The 17,434-nt window shown below is 35.4% G+C and overlaps 1 protein-coding gene across 3 annotated transcripts; it reads right to left on the bottom strand.

Annotated features, from left to right (window-relative positions):
* Positions 1 to 3,427: 3,427 nt before the first annotated feature.
* Positions 3,428 to 16,492, bottom strand: slc50a1 (solute carrier family 50 member 1). Of its 3 annotated transcripts, NM_001012497.2 has the most exons (6): positions 16,247 to 16,492; positions 14,701 to 14,778; positions 14,146 to 14,269; positions 9,248 to 9,409; positions 6,121 to 6,240; positions 4,741 to 6,018 (listed from the first exon to the last, which is right to left on the bottom strand). In NM_001012497.2, exons 1-6 carry the CDS (start codon positions 16,312 to 16,314, stop codon positions 5,911 to 5,913), a joined length of 660 nt encoding a protein of 219 aa, NP_001012515.2. In that variant the 5' UTR covers positions 16,315 to 16,492; the 3' UTR covers positions 4,741 to 5,910. The 3 variants fall into 3 exon arrangements, with proteins under 3 accessions (XP_073781038.1, XP_073781039.1, NP_001012515.2); XM_073924937.1 differs by lacking the exon at positions 14,146 to 14,269 and having other exon boundaries at positions 3,428 to 6,018; positions 16,247 to 16,457; XM_073924938.1 differs by lacking the exons at positions 14,146 to 14,269; positions 14,701 to 14,778; positions 16,247 to 16,492 and adding an exon at positions 11,011 to 11,197 and having other exon boundaries at positions 3,428 to 6,018.
* Between the last annotated feature and the right edge of the window lie 942 nt (positions 16,493 to 17,434).

The following is a 17,434-nucleotide window of genomic DNA, read 5'->3' as shown; positions in this document are numbered from 1 at the left end:
TAAAAATGATAATAAATTAAAAGGGGGACTAATAACTCTTCAACTGTATATTTAGAGCAGAAATCACAATACTGTGAAACAGTGATATATTTATCCAAGGCTATCATATTAGAGTCTTATTCTGGTCCATGCCTAGTCAGACTAACTGTGTTGCATCTTTTTTTGTTCATATAAAAATATCTGTTAAGTTGAATGACAAATAAACATGTTGTCACCCAATATTGACATTTCACTTTTAGATTTAAATGAAATGTTTTAAGTAACTTCTTATATAAAAGTTACTTGAAACATTAACATTTACTTGCATGTATGCTTAAAAGACAATATGAAATTTCCGACTCTATTTAATGTCCAACATACTATATAAAATAATACTTTATATTTATAATATAAAATTAAAATTTCCTTCTGCCTTTGTTACTTTATCATTTTTGTGCACAATCCACCAGCTAAGAAGCTCTGATCTGAGAACCCTTTTGTTGATCAGTGTCATTTCAGATTAAAGCATTTAGACAAACATGACTAAACAACATCCACAAAGTGCTTTTGTCTTCATCCACGACTCGGCAGCCATAATCACCATTGTTTCTCTCACTAATTTTCTTGTTCGCTCAGAAAGCCTCTCTGATAAACAATCACCGCCTACAATCCCTTTTCCTCTTTCATGTCTTTCTCTGAAAAGCAGACAGGAAAAGCATGTAAAGACTCCATAGGCAATGAGAAAAAGCAAACACACGGTTCCCACTCACACGCGTTAACGAAAACTAAACACAAACAAGCAAACGGTAAACAAACACACACACACATAATGTTTGACAGAGTTCTGCAAAACCAAACACCTAATAGCGGGAGATAAAGGTGTTGTTACTTCCCACAGAAATTAAAACGTCTGTCAGTATGCGTTACGCCTCGGCTTTTCAGCGCATTTGAGTTTTCATTGCTCACAATCAGCGCTGATCCTCTTTGAGACCAGAACAAAATCCTCTCACATTCCCCTGCTAAGCCCTCATAAGTTTTTCCCTCAGTCTCGGCCAGACATCGAAGTGTATATCTTACATAAAATTTTATTTCAGCCTTCTTTTCCAGGAAAGAAGATCATCCGTTTAAATCCCCTCAGATGTAATATACACTGTTGCATAGAAAATACACTTGTATATATATATAATAAACACATTTAGACCTAATATAAAAATCACAATTTTACAACACAGAAGCCATAAACATTTCTTAATAAATCAAAGTAGATTTACAATAAAGTTTATACATTAAAACCATTTTTTTAATCCACAACACCCAGTCTTGAAGACTTAAAGTGAATAAAGTACCTAATATTGTAAAGCCCAAAAATCGATTTGCAATTTTACAGATTAAAGCGGTTTAGCTTCACAACAAGAACAGCAAATGACTGCTTATGATTTTTATCTTGACATCTCCGGTTATGATGTGCATTTCTTCTCCTCATATCCCGCCAGCCAGCTCGACTACAGTGAATAAAGATGTCTGATTTTGTTTAGATCAGGGGTTCCCAAACTTGATCCTGTAGGGACGGTGTCCTGCATATTTTAGTTCCAACCCCAATTAAACACACCTAACCCAGCCAATCAAGCTCTTTCTAGATATACTAAAACTTCCAGGCTAGTGTTGAAGGAAGTTGGAGCTAAACTATGCAGGACATCGGCCCTTCAGGACCGAGTTTAGACACTCCTGATTTGGACTATGACATTCTATGAGGAAAGTAGAGTTTATGAAGTTCTTTTTCATTTAAGATGTTTTCCAAGTACACTACCTGACTAAAGTCTTGTCGTCAATCCCAGCTGTAAGAGCAACAAATAATAACTTGACTTCTAGTCGATCATTTAGAAAAGATTTTCAGATGAATCATCTCAATCATAACAAATACTACAGAAGACCTACTGGAACCCGCATGGACCCAAGATTCTCAGAGAAATCAGTCAAATTTGGTAAAGGAAAAATCATGGTTTCAGGTTACATTCAGTATGGGGGTGTGCGAGAGATCTGCAGAGTGCATGGCAATATCAACAGCCTGAGGTATCTAGACATTTGTGCTATTAAATTGCAAACCACAGAAAAGGGACATTCTTTTAGCAGGATAGCGCTGCATCTCATACTTCAGCCTCCACATCAAAGTTCCTAAAAGCAAAGAAGGTCAATGTGCTCCAGGGTTGTCCAGCCCAGTCACCAGAAATGAACAATATTAAGCATGTGTGGGGAAAGATGATGGAAGACTCCTCTGGGAGTCCTGGAAGAATGCTTTCTTTGCCATTCCAGATGACTTTAGATGCATTGATACAGTTGTCCAAGCTAATGGGTCATACACGATATTACATAATTTCTACTGCACCATGACTTTATATTCTGTACTGTACATTATTTTTGTTACGTGACAATACTTTTGTGTCAGCAAAGTCAGACCTTACTGTCTAGAAGCCATTGCCTTTCATATTAGTCAGGGGGCCAAAACTGATATTGTAACTAACAGGTTTTAAACTCAGTTCCAAAAGGGCCGCAGCTCTGCACAGTTTAGTTCCAACCCTAATTAAACATTCCTGATCAAACTAATTGAGTCCTTCAGGCTTGTTTGAAACCTACAGGTAAGTGTGTTGGAGCAGGGTTGGAACTAAACTGTGCAGGGCTTCGGCCCTCCAGGAATTGAGTTTGACACCCCTGTAGTAACTTATGTGGACACCTCAGGGTACAAGTTGACAACCTATACAGTGTTTTTATTTGACCCCTTTAAATGTATTCTAGACAGGTTGTTAGAAAGTTATTTTTGTCCAGTTCATGACTATTCTTAAACGTGGTAAAATCAGATTTGTATAATTTTGAAATGATTTGCAATAAATTCCACTAATGTATATTTATGTATATTTAATAATAATTATATAATGTAGATTTAAAAAATTAAAAATCAGTATACCAAAGGAGTAATGCCCCACAGGGGGCGCTGCTTTTTTCTAGAAAGCTTTAGCATAAGCCCTGAAAAAATTAATAAAGTGAAGGTGTTTTCATAGCAGATGTTTTCACAGAATTTCAAAGAATAGAATCACTTTTTTCTATTTATCTACAAACAAAAAAGTCAGATACTACTGTTCCATCTTGGAGAGGCTTCAACCACCTTATGTCACAATCAGATCACCCAAAAGCAGTAGCTGGAATGATGCCTACCATAAATTCTCCAGCATATGACTATGACACACTTTGGACAGTTTTATAGAATTGTGACAAAATGACTACAAAACTAGGCCAAATCTATACAGTTATAGCCACTTCTGATACCAAACGATAAACTAGAAGTCAAGTTATTATTTTTTGTTCCTAAAACTTGGATACGTTACAAGACTTTTTCAGGCAGCGTATGATTTCTGAAAGTTACAATAATCATAAAAAGACCATTTTGTTCCAACAATTGTAAACAGATGTGTGCGAAATATCACAAAGATATTAGTAACGGTATAGTTCACCCATAAAAATGAAAACCAAACCAAACTGCTACAAGGAAAATCACAGCATTAGAAAGACTATATGAAGAAATGGAAAATAAAGGAACGAACTACACAATTTATCTTTTAAAGCAACTGTAACTGATAGCAGATTTCATAAACTACACTATATACTTTAAAGAAAATTCCACCAATCAGAGTTGCAAAGAGCACCAAGATATATTCAGCCCAGCCACTACCATGAAGCATCGCAAATGGCATTTTTACGTGCATATTTATAACAATAAACTTGACAGTTCTAAACATTTCTTTAAAATTTGCATCATTTGCAACGCTTCGCAGTCTTGAACATTTCTTTTCTTGTCCAATTTTCTTAATACAAATAAAAGTGTGCAATGTAATGACTCCCCTCATAGCTGACTGATATGGTTTAAACTTTGGGCAGTCCCTAAAGCTTTGTTTGCACAAATTTATTAGTCAAATTAATGAATTAAAGATTTTATACTTCATTAAAGAGCTGCAAAATAAGCCGTTAGAACTGGATAGATCCTGAACCTGACCTAGTGAAGTACAGTGATTGCATCTAAACCTTGGCTAATATTGGTGTATCTGTAAGTGATTGAAACCATATCTGTTCATAGAGACATAACAACAAAATCTCACAAAAATTAATAACTTGTTGATTTAGTACCTAATTTGTATAATCTCATTTAGCAAAATACATTTTAGCATGATTTGCTCATCCCCACATGGTTTCAAGGGTACACCCCCTTTTAAAATTATGTTTTCATATTTAAAATCATATATAGATATATTTTTTTGACAATTTACGTAAAATAGTTACGTTTCCTGGTGACATTGAGATGAACATAACTGAGACTAGATGTCTAGGTCTGTTCTGATCACACAGGATACTAACAAAATACGATTACAACAAGTAGTCCCATAAATAACCAAACTATGCACAAACCCACATTAATGGCTAAAGCACATCATGAAAACCATATTCTGATGATGCCTTATCAAACACGCACGCACGCGCACACACACGCACACACACACACACACATTTTATCAAATGTAGTTTTGGATATAGTAATTACCATTGGAATTACCACACAGTTTTACTACAAAGCTTATGGGTAAAATGTGGTTAGTGTAAGCAAAAGCATGGTTAATTTGTGGTTACCATATAAAAACCTGTTTGTTTGTTTTATCTATAGTAAAACCATGGTAAAGTTCCATAAGGATATGAAAGTCATGTGTTTTACTCATGTAAAGCATCATTTGGGAGTTTATCGCTGATTAAATAGCTGCCAAACTGAGATATTCAGAGACAATTAAGGATGATATTGTAATAAATTAGCCAACAGTATGATTAATGAGGGATCTGAAACAGTACATTCAAGAACGTTACACTTTCCTAAAGGCCACTTAAAGTATTTACCCAATTATAAAAAAAAAGAAAAAGAAAAGGTAGACATCTCTGTAATAACAAAACGTCATTTCAAAAGAAAAGACTGTAACAGGAAACAGGTTTGAGCTCTCGGTTTGGGGTGTGTCATATTTGCAGACTTTGACACTTATTAACTCAGAAATACCTGACAAACAAACTGAGAGCATCTCCATCATAACAAGGTTTAAAAAAATGAACAATTGTCTGTCACCACTGAAATTCACCAGAAATTAGTACACAACTATTGTTTACTCATCCGCATGTGGCTCCAAACCCGTATGACTAACAGGAAACAGACAAAAGGAAACTCAGAGGATTTTCCCCATCCAGTAACAAAGAATTGGTAGAGTAGATTGAAAAAAAAAAAGTTTTGTAAGGCGTAAGATCAAAAAATCTTCAGAACAAAATCAACAGGGCGATTAAAAATATCACTCTTAAAGAACAGGTTTCAGTTTCAGATAAAGAGTTATTAATGGCCCCTTCAATATGACCGTGCTTTTGTGTCTTTTTTTTAAACACAGAAAAACCTCAGTTCTCTGTAACTGAAGGAAGAAAAAAAAAACAATAAAAAAAGACTTCATAATTTTTCGTGAATAGACAGAAAAGCATAAAGGTTTGGAATGAGCATAGATGAATTCCAAATTTTGAAATGAATGTTCTTATCATTAGCATTATTTATCCAAACCTGACTTCGTTTTCCTATTCAACACAAAATAATATATTTTATAGAATGCTTGTAGCCAGACTTCCATGGTACAGGTAGAAGAACCAACTCATTCAGAATTGGGAAAAACATGAGGATGAGTAAATGGTGACAGAATAAGATTTTTGTGCTACCCACTTGACTAAAGTAACTGTGAAAATTGAGCATTTAAAGTGCCAGTTTCACTAGAGGTTTGAGCTCAGATAGCATTTCAAGAAAACCAAAAGCTCTTGTGGCTTGGGTAAAGGAAAGTGGAGAAGGCACTTATTCAGATTCAATCCAAATCCTCTTCAGATCTGGATGAGTTTATAGGATGGGATTTGGGGAATGACTGCTCCGAACCACCAGAAGAGGAAGAAGCGAATGAGGCTCGTAAAGATGCCAGGGGTGTTGGGCACCTGAGAACCAAAACATCAAGAAAAAAAAAAACAAAAAAAAAACATGAAACTTCCATAATAATCTCAAACTACACTCTGAGAACAGTCTCTTCATCATCTTACCATGATATAATAGTCCCCCAGCTGAAGGCCATACAGAGTCCATGATGTAGAGGTAAAAAATGTAGCAACGGTCAAGGAAAAAGACAAGCGCTCTACAGACTTGGTCCGCATGATGTCCAACTGATGAAAATAAAGAATGCAGAAATATTTGAGGAGAAATGTGATTTTGCTACTTTTTTTTTTTTTTTTAGATCCAAGCACGGCTCAAACCCGCACCATCTAATTCAGCACCCAACGAGTTAACCCTCGTTATTTACACTTAAATTGCATTTTTTTTAATTTGATGTTTGACGTAATCTCAACTGAAACATGGTATATAGAGTAGCTCCTCCCTCTTTTGAAAACAGCCAATAGCTTTTAATTTTTATCACAGCTCTGCCAGTGAGAGTGGTCGAGCTCAAGTGCATAGAATTAAAAGCAAATGAGAAGCGTCTTGAAGAAGGCGGAGCATGTCAGATACTAGAGAGCATTTGATTGGTCAAGATTTGCTGAGAAACCGAAGTATGAGATGACAAGAAAAAAAAAGCATTGAATCATTTAGGCAGAAGTGACAGAGCAATATTTGGATGTTCATATCAGCTTAATATCTTTTAAATGTGAATCTTGTAGCAAAATACCTAACAAACTACTAACATATTGGAACTAACATCTAAAAAAAACTTTATTTTAACTTCACAGGACCTTTAAGCCCTGATTCTCCTATAACAAGTAGGTATTGACACTTGCAGAGAGTGATGGAGGGGAAAAACAGGAAGAAACAAAAGGAGGTATGAGAATGGCAGGAAATACACCACAGGGCGCAGGACAGATAGACGGAGCTGGACTGATAAATATGGAAGAAGGAGAGATGAAAAACAGGAAGATGGAGATAGCGAGAGGGCACAGAAACGAAGGATGAAGCAAGTGGTAAACAAAAGATGGAATGTTGGAATGTCACTATAAGATTTTACGTCAGGATTTTACTTTGGAAAGGATCAGAGGATATATGCTCGTTCATTTATTCATTTTTTTCACTACAGCAATTACAATCAACTACATGCAACTAAAACTAAACCTAACCCAAATTGTAGCCCTAACCATATAGAAAAGAACATGTAATTAATTAATATTACTCAGTAGTTAAAAATGGTAACACTGTAACAAGCACCCTTTAAAAAAAGTGAAACCAAATACATTTTGATTAGCGTTTATATGATTTTTAATTTTACTGTTGGCATTTTCATATTCATCCCTATTATTTTATAATATTTTAAGTTATTTCATTACACGTTTTATTAATGGTATTTTGTCTATTGCACAGCATTCTATACAGCAAATGTGTTCTTTTAAAAGTGCCATCTACATAAGCAATTTTAAATAGCACATCAGTGCTTACAGTTAAACAGGCAAATGTTCTATTGTGTGAGATTCAGAGTCATTAGCTATGTTTCTATCTAAACCTTCAAATTTAACTTAATAAACTGGAACATCACATAAATATTAGCACTTTTACCATCCCATGTATTTTATAAAACAAAATCACCTCTTCCTCAGAAACTGGTGTAATGACCTACAATTATAATACACTCGCACAGTTTAAAAGTGTCCTTGTTACAGTGTAACCATTCATGAAACTACAGAGAAAAATGTATTAATTAGATGAACTTACTGTTTGGTAAGGTTACATGTAATTATGCATAAATATTTGCAATAACTATAGTATGTACAGCTTACAATATGCAATATGGATACCTTAAAGTAAAGTTTTTACAAATTAAATGCGAAAGAAAATGTTCATGCATTTATTTTCAATATGACAGGTTAAGGAAGGAGAATAAAGTGTGATGAAATTCTAAATCTTAAAGTCCCCATGAACTGGAAGCTGCGACCGTAATTTTTAATTATTTATTGGTTTCGTATTGTGATGCAGTTCCTAGAGAAATGGCAATATTTAATAACACAATAGTGGGCATGGCTTGTTTTTCTGGACTCATGAGATCGTCATCTTTCAAAGCATACCACGTCATCCGGGATGACGTCATCAGGATCGGAAGAAAATTCAGCGAAATTTTATCTAAGTGCATAAAAATAAGCTAAAAGCCTCTCCACTTAACGCAAGTCTTGCTCATTCACCATGTTTGTAGTTTGTGTTCGACAGAAGAAACTCTTAAAAGGTTTGAAACCACTTGAAGGGGAGTAAAATAAAGAGTAAATTTTAGGGTGAACTATCCCTTTAAGCAGTGCTGTGTCCCGATTTACATTATTTCCATCCAAAATAGTATTTAAAAATAGTCATAGAATTAGTATGTCCCCAAACATAGCATGTTGAAATGATTGTTCTAAAATTACCCAAGCCGTATACTATTTGAGGTGGAAATTTGTAGTGCAGATCCATGCATGCTTTAAAGCAGTGGTCTCAAACTCTATTCCTGAAGGGACACAGCTCTGCAGATTTTAGCTCCAACCACCTCCAAATCACACCTGCTTAAGTTGGATCAGCTGTGTTTGATTAGGGTGAGCAAAACTGTGCAGAGCTGCAGCCATCCAGGATTTGAGTTGAGAATTGAGACCCATGTTCTAAAGGCTAATATTACCCATACTACACTGCACAATGGATTCAAATTCAATGAAAACTACAAACACGATTAAAAAGTGTCAACAAACTACAAATATGGTGGGTGAGCAAGACTTGCGTTAAGTGGAGAGGCTTTGGTTAAGATATTTCAATGCACCTTAACTATAATCTAACCTTTTGGGATATATTTATTTCACGTATTTTATGTTGGATTTCACCTGTGAACTTTTATAAACTTCCGAATGCACAATTATGCAAAAACCTGAAAAGATTTCTCCAGCTTGAAAGACTCATGGATGGCAGATTAACCTGCTGCTGCTTCTTCAATATGGTAGGAAATTAAATATGAATGTAACATGGATGATGTGACAAGATTGACAAGGCATATAACCAAGCAACATAACAGTCTGTAAATGTGGAAGTAGCATGTCTCAAAGCTAACATACTCAAAAACATGTACTTTTTCTTCACAAAACAAGCACATATGTTTAGGATGTGGTTCTAGTAGGCAAATTGGAATGCAGCACATAATTAATGTTGGTTGTGTGTGTGTGTGTATAGGAGTGAACTCACGAGGTCAGCGAGTGGAGAGAGGTACATGCTGATGGTGAACACACTGCACGTCAGGCCCAGCTGAGAGAGTTGAGCTTCACCGGGAGAAATCACCAGCGAGAAGTAAACCCAGGCCACACACAACACACTCACCATCAGGAGGGTCTGAGTATATACTCGCCTCTGAAACACACACACATAGACACACACAGGGCATTGTTATGGATCAGCAGCTGCTTTGTCTGTGCTTTAGTAACATGATCAGATTTATTTTACACATCTGGGCTGAATACATTATTTCTTGAATCTGAGCCTTCCCATTTGTTATGTATACAGTGGGGTCATGTAAAAGAGTCAAACCTAGGACTCAAATTCTACTTTAAACTAGAGATTAAAACTAGATATACTAAGAAATTATTAAGAGTATTTTATGATCAAATATGTCAAACTGTTAAAGGGGTGGTCCAGCATGTATTTTTAAGGCTTGGTTGTGTTTATGGGGTGCAAAGCAATGTGTGCTCATGCTTTATTTGTAGAAAACCACGTTAGTTTTTCATATATCCTACTTTGGTTATATACAGCTACTCAGCTAACATGAAAAAGACATATTTCTTAGTTCCTCTGAAGACCTATCTTCAAGTAGCTCTGATTGGTTAGCTAACAATGTTCTGTGATTCGCAGATCATCTCCACATCACCAAGTCTCTGTTATAACATTACAGCGCCTCTGGCCACATCCATTCACTGTGCAGGATGTATGCGTGTAACCTGAAGGGTTTATGACATCATTAATCTACATTGCCTTTGTAGTCCCTAAACTTCGTCTGCTGTAGGCTTTGCTAAGCTAACTTTGTAAAAGCCAATGTCTCCCTTTACATTGAACTTTGAGCGTATTACATTCAGGGATGTTTTTTATGTTCAAACAGCTACATTACACATCGACTAAAGTTTATAATATTATATTATAGTGGACCACCCCTTTAAAGTGAATAAAGCTTTTTTTCTAATTAAAATAGCCTATTGACTTGTTATGGCGATAAAATATACACATCTATATTTTAAATGTTTAAATAAATTTAAATTGCACTTTTTACTTGGATTGGTACTCTGATTATATATGCTGTGTTTACATAATATATGTTGTACTTAATTAAATGTAATAATTTCCTCATAAAATTTCATGTTCATAATGTAACTGAAAAACGGAACTGAAAAATATTTTATTTTTCATAAACGACACTTATCTCTCATGCTGCGTCCGAAATCACATACTTCCATATAATATAGTAATTTAAAAACAGTTTACGATTCGAGTAGTATGTCCTAATTCGAAAAACAGTATGCTTGAAGTACCCAGATGACCTACTACTTCCGGCGAGATACTTAAGTTTGTATCTGATGGACACTACGCTATCCCATGATGCCACACAAGAGAACTCATGAATGGGATTGAAGTGATGCAACTGACACACGTAGGTCAGGTGATAATGACAAATTGCGGATGTAGTACCTCCAAGTTCTATTCATACTACTCACATTCATATTACATAGAACTAAATTAATATCATCTATATAGAATCAATTCATTCATTTGCTTAGTCCTTTTATTAATCTGGAATTGCGGAATGAACCACCAACTTATCCAGCTTATGTTTTACTTCCAGCGCAAACCCATCACTGAGAAACACACACACACACACACACACACACACACACACACACACACACATACACACACACACACACACACACACACACACACACACACAGGACAATTTAGCTTACCCAATTCACCTAAACCACTTCTTTGGACTTGTGGGGGAAACTGAAGCACCCGGAGGAAACCCACAGGAACACGGGGAGAACATACAAACTCCACACAGAAAATGCCCACTGACCCGCCGAGGTTTGAACCAGCGACCTTCTTGCTGTGAGGCAATCAAGCTACCCACTGCGCCACCATAAGGCCCCTATATAAAATTACATTTACTTTTAATTTAAATGTGTTAATAAAATTGAATTAAACTTTTCACTCGAACTGTGAGTTATGCCAACAATAAAACTTGACATTAATACCATTTTATTAACTTTTCTCTTAGATCAGAAATCCGATAATATAACCTTTTAAATTACATTTCTAAATTACCTTTTCAATAAATCATTTTATTAAATGCTTATGCTATATTAACTTTGAAATACAATATTAACTGTTAAGCTGACCATTTAATTTGTAACAAAAAAAATAACATTCAAACTATTCTTGATTACTACTAATTTGTAGGGATGTGACAAGATATTGTATGATGAGATCTCAGGAGATTAAATCATCACAAGATTTCTCATCGCGGTGAAAAGTTGTCTCGTGAGTTGTGACGTTATGATGGAACATGAGGGTGAATTTAGCACTAAATATTGGAGGCAGGATTTAATTTTATTTGCAAATTAAGTGCTTTGCACACACCTGGCAACACAAGCTGGGCTCGGGAGTTGTGCGTGTAAATCGGGCCAGTGTGACGTTACTGCTTTTGTTTTGTTTTTTACTGGAATTTACTGGCTACCGCGTCAAACAGAGGCTACAACTGCAGCCACACACAATAACTATGCTTCATATCCAAACAATTGAATAGCACTTCAGAAATGCTTAAAGTCATAATTATCATAAACACAAATAGAGTATAAAGAAGTGTTCCTATTTTAGTCCCATTATTGAAGAGCTAAGTGCAGAGTAAAGATCGTAATCAAACTATTACCTTCGTGTAGGTCTTTTAGCCACATATTGCAACAGGACAAGACACTAGTGATGGATCGTTCTTGAACGAATCTTCAATATGACTCTGGAACTACAAGTCCTCTCAGGGAGTTCAACTGCACGTGCACACATTTTTGCAGGTGGTATCGTTCATTTCAAGTCTTTTACATCGTTCATGGTGGAAAAACAGAAGAAAATCATTTACGTTATGAGCCGGAGAAAGAATTGATCCATTCATCCTTTGAGTCCTCTATCGGGTTTGAGTTATTAGTTCATTACAGGCCAATCATATGCGTTTAGAGCCGGAAAAAGTATTGATCCGTTCACCTCTTGAGTCCTGGTTCTTTCAAGAAAGAACCAGAAGACTCGAAAGGTGAACTAATTATCATGACTCCTATCGGCTCAGACTGTACATTGGTTAAGATTATATGTGACTGTCAGTTCAACGTGAACGAACCAAAGACATTTGAAGACATGAAGAGGTGGGCTGAGCAGAGACAAAAATACCTACATAGACAAAAGAGCAGGTAAAGATTGAATTATTATTTTCTCCTACTTATAGTATTCTATATATGACTTATTTGTTGTGTGATCAACCTTTTGGGCTAGTTGTAGATGTGTTTGGAAGCAATTCGTAACATTTTAAAGGGTCACGAAACACCAAAACACATTTTTTGAGCTGTTGACAGTGGTATATGTGTCCCACACTGCTAAAAACACTATTAAGACACCTATATTTCACTAAAAAGTGTAAATTGGTTGTTTTTGCGTTATTTCAAGCAAATTCGTACTTCCTGTTTGAAACGAATTTTTGAAGCTGCGTCACGGTCATGACATAATAGCCTGTTTTCCAGCGTGCAGACTGGGCGTCTGTACCAGAGTGTGTCTTATTACGTCTTACAATGTGTTGCATTAATGCATGAGTAAGGCTTGGTTCAAACCAATCAGCGCGCTCTATTGTGCAACTTCATTAATATTCATTACTGTGTTTACACGACATAGACGCCACGTTGTGTTGGCAAAACAAGCGTAAAGTGTTGCTTTTATAGTTTGCTGCCGTTAAGTTTCGTTTTCTTTTTCTCTCTGTGAGAGCTCAGACTCACGTGTGGATTACAGTGTACACGACGCTCGACAACAATAACTTGCGTGTCTAAGGAGGATTATTGTTTACCTGAGAGCTGTTCTCATCTGCAAACGCTGAGATCGGATTCGCTTGTAGTATTCTCTTCATAAAGACGCGGCTCTAGTTGCTGTGGATTGTCCCGTCTCTACAGATTTGGTAAGTGAGCGACTAGTGCTCTTTGTTTATTCAGTTTGTTCGTATCGAACTAAGTTAACTATTGCACCATAACATGTTAGGACCACAACCAAACTTTAACCTCGTGTAGGGTTTTTAACCGCATTTTGTGACCAGAATAACACACGCGGGTTTCTGATACACGCTTAGAGCAGATCCTCGAATCAAATATCTTGTTTGTCGCGAGGGGCATGAATGAATTCCCTGAATGAAAGAGCCAAACTGCAGTTAAAGTCCACCATTTAATAATTTGGCAAATAATTCCACATAATTAATTAAACACCATCACTTTCTCCTGTGTGTGAGTATTTTGACTGAAACTCGCGCGTGCCCAAATAGACACTCCCACACCCTCCCACTTCAGTTCCTCCGACACTCCCCCCTAAACAGAGCTGGACACGCCCACTTTTCTGACTTTTTCCAAAGTAGAGGTGTGAAAACACTCTGCTGAAACGAGGGGGTTTCATGGCCCTTTAATAATATTTTGGCAAATTGAACCAAATGAACTAAATGACTTGAAAAAAGATTTGTTCATCTCGGTGAACGAGACTAAAAGATCCGAGTCAATAAAATGATCCGAACTTCCTATAACTATAAGACACACACACACACACACACGGCTACAAGTGTCTTGTCCTGTTGCAATATGTGGCTAAAAGACCTACATGAAGGTAATAGTTTGATTACGATCTTTACTCTGCACTTAGCTCTTCAATAATGGGACTAAAATAGGAATACTTCTTTATACTCTATTTGCGTTTATGATAATTATGACTTTAAGCATTTCCTACTAATTTGTAATAATTAATATGTTCTACTAAAAAAATGCTGTTGTGTTGTGCATTATCAATAATAGTTCAAGACATAGACAAACCTTTTCTTTGGTATAATGACAGTAGGTGGCAATGTACACGGTTTGTAAAAAGGCTCCAATGATGTTCACAAAAATCACTGTTCCATCTCCCTTTAGTAATCCATAGTACAGCCAGCCAAGATTACTGAACACAGATAAATAAAGATCATTCAGAACTTAGTTTTCATGCATTGAAATTAATGTTCATGCCAACCTGAAGTAAGTTACATGTACGCATGAGACGACAACTGTTTTCAAGGTATACCACGATTTTGAAATGTCAAGGCTTTAAAAACGCTAGGATTTCCTGCTAAACCAAAAGACTTTGTTTCATGTTGTTTTTTTTTCTTTTTCTTAAAATAAAATATATGGAGATTTAAGTGTTAAAAAGCTGTTGTTTTTTAACAAGACATTTTAAAGCAATATATTTTAGAGCAGTAATCACAATACCGTGATACTGTATTATTTTTTATCCAAGGTTATCATAGCGTCAGAATCTTATACTGGCCCATACCTACATGTACATAAACGAGATTATCAAACATGAGCTGCAGATGTCAAATACCAAAGACATACTTTAAGCACGTGGTAAGAAAAGGCAGAAACTGAACGTTATCTGCACTCTGTGTGGCCTTCATTTTCTTCAAGTCGGTCCTGCAAACACAGAGAAGGCAATGAGAAGAATATCTAATACATTTAATACTTATGGATATGAAAATAAAATGAAGAATACAAAGAAAGTTGGTGAGTTTTATAATTAAACTTTTGATATTGTTATGCTGACACTGCAAAAAAAAATAAAAATGTTAAAACCCATTCAAAATCATTTCTTCATCAATTTTCTTTTCAGCTTAGTCCTTGTTTAATCTGGGGCTACCACAGGGGAATGAACCACCAACTTATCCAGCATATGTTTTAGGCAGCAGATGCCCTTACAGCTGCAACCCATCCATACACTCTCTGTCACACACATACACTATGGAAAATTTTGCTAACCCAATTCACCTATACCACTTCTTTGGACTTGTGGGGGAAACAGGAGCACCAGGAGGAAATCAACGCAAACACAGGAAGAAAATGCTAACTCTACACAGAAATGCCAACTGACCCAGCCGAGGCTCGTACCAGCTATGAGGCGAACGTGCTACCCACTGCGCCACCGTGCAGCCCCACTCAAGTTATCAAAATAAAATAACTTCAAATGATTTTATTTAAAATTAAACCTGATAATATATCAGAAAGTTCGGTCCTGGAGGGCCGGTGACCTACTGAATTTATCTCCAACCTGTTTCAACATACCTGCCAAGAAGTTTCTATTATATCTAATAATTAGCTGGTTCAGATGTGTTTGATCAGGGTTGGAGCAAAACTCTACAAGCTTTGACACCTCATGTTCCATATCAATTAATTATGCTCATCATAATACATTAAATTGTTTAATTAGGTTTTACTTTTTTTTTATTATCATTTCATTTCTAATACTGAATCAACTTTTAAAATAAATATTTTAGAACTGCAAAGCCAAATTAAATGACATTTTCTTCTCAGATTGGTATTCTGACACTTTAACTTGTCAAACTACGTTATGGATAAACATAATCATAATTCATGATATACACTGCAAATTTATTAAAAGAATGGAATTCCTTCGCTTCAGCTTCCTCACACAAATGCTTAAATTACATGCATAAGCAATTTAGAGATGTTCAAATGTATGGCTCCAGGCAAAATAGTATAATTAGCCAACTGCAAATATTGTTAATAATGTCACAAAAATTTATATCCAACATATGACAATGTTCGCTCTAATATCAATATATTGGCAAAAACTTTTATTACCGTGGTATATATAGCTGTAAGCAGGGTTTAAGGCATAATTTTAAAACAAAATCATATGTGTCACTTGAGAAACAACAGAGTTACAGAGAACTTTATTTATTCGAGTAACTTAGTTTAATTATTTTATGCACTTTCTAAATATAACGTAAACTGTTTAAGAAAAGCGTGATGTGTCCAAGAATCTAACATTATTAAAACTATATGCGTTTAGTTCAGACAAATGACACTCAATAAATATATATCATCATAAAAATGTATAACAAACGTAAATTAAGTGACTTACAATCCCGTCGTGAACATCCCGACGGTGAATATGATGCACGCACATGATAGCAGCTGCAGAAAATCCATAGACTGAATAAGAGTAAAGCGAGCTGGGCTTTTACACAAACACTTGTGCAAGTGAAAAGGATTCTATTTAATTAATAAAACCTTTAGAATTCAACACTCATGCAACGCTGACGTCCGCCTCAGCGATTTCCGTGTTTGTAATCAGTGTGAATGTATTCCTTCGCTCTGATTGGTTGCCACGGAACTATGCTCGGTGACGTTATTTTGTAGTCCGGTTGTGAGGTGAGGGTGGGCGTGTTCGATGATTGACAGGACAGGTATGTTTATCTTAATGACATTTTTTAGTCTGTAAAGACAACAGTTTGAGGTATGTGGCCGTAAGAATATGCTTTCTGAAATGTTCAAAACTCAAAATAAATTAATTTAAAAACCGTGTGTTATGAACAGAATGCATCAAGTTTAATTAATCTGTATGGTTTATGGTAAGCTGTTATGACTTCTATCCATTCTCAGGATAATTCATATCGTTTATTCTCAGGATATTCATATCAACAATTCAATTATTGATATCATAAAATTGATTCATTCCCCTGTGGCAACCCCTGAATAAATCAGGGACCTAAGCAAAAGATTGATTGATATCAACAATTCAATCATTAATAGCATTTTATATTTCCACTAACGATGTTAATCTATTTTTTTTATTAAGGATGCCATCTATCTTTTGAACAAATCAAGTATCTTGATTATTGATATCAACAATTCCTTGATATTAAGGAGCCTGCGCTGTATCCTGAGGCAAGCCATTTTAACTTTTTTTACTCAAAATGAAATAATCCTCATATCAAAAATTTTTGTACAAATTACTGTATTAAGTTATTGATATCAGGAATTGCATTTTCACTATAACAATGTTAATTCATGTTATCAATAATTCAGTTTCACTAAAATTCACTTAAACTTTCATTACTAATGACAGAAATAGAATTTTAACTATCTAGTTCTAATACTTAATATCAGTGTTTTCACTAGTTTAATGTCACCAAAGGCTGACATGTTAATTTAATTGGTGATATAAAACACAGTTATTATGTGTTCCTGTTATATCCAGATATACTTTAGTTTTGATATCAGTATTGAAAATGTCTACTTGAAAATGTAAATAACTGATATCAAGAGT

Source organism: Danio rerio, chromosome 16 (genome assembly GCF_049306965.1).
Source record: "Danio rerio strain Tuebingen ecotype United States chromosome 16, GRCz12tu, whole genome shotgun sequence".
NCBI classification, from domain to species: Eukaryota; Metazoa; Chordata; class Actinopteri; order Cypriniformes; family Danionidae; genus Danio; species Danio rerio.
This window is presented reverse-complemented; position numbering and strand designations above follow the sequence as displayed.

Excerpts from the sequence above, each read along its gene's own strand:
- slc50a1 (NM_001012497.2), bottom strand. The coding sequence starts at position 16,314 with ATGGATTTTCTGCAGCTGCTATCATGTGCGTGCATCATATTCACCGTC. Across the intron at positions 14,779-16,246 it reads GGGATGTTCACGACGGGATT|GACCGACTTGAAGAAAATGA; the intron begins GTAAGTCACTTA and ends CTGTGTTTGCAG. Across the intron at positions 6,241-9,247 it reads TCTCTCCACTCGCTGACCTC|TTGGACATCATGCGGACCAA; the intron begins GTGAGTTCACTC and ends TATTTTCATCAG.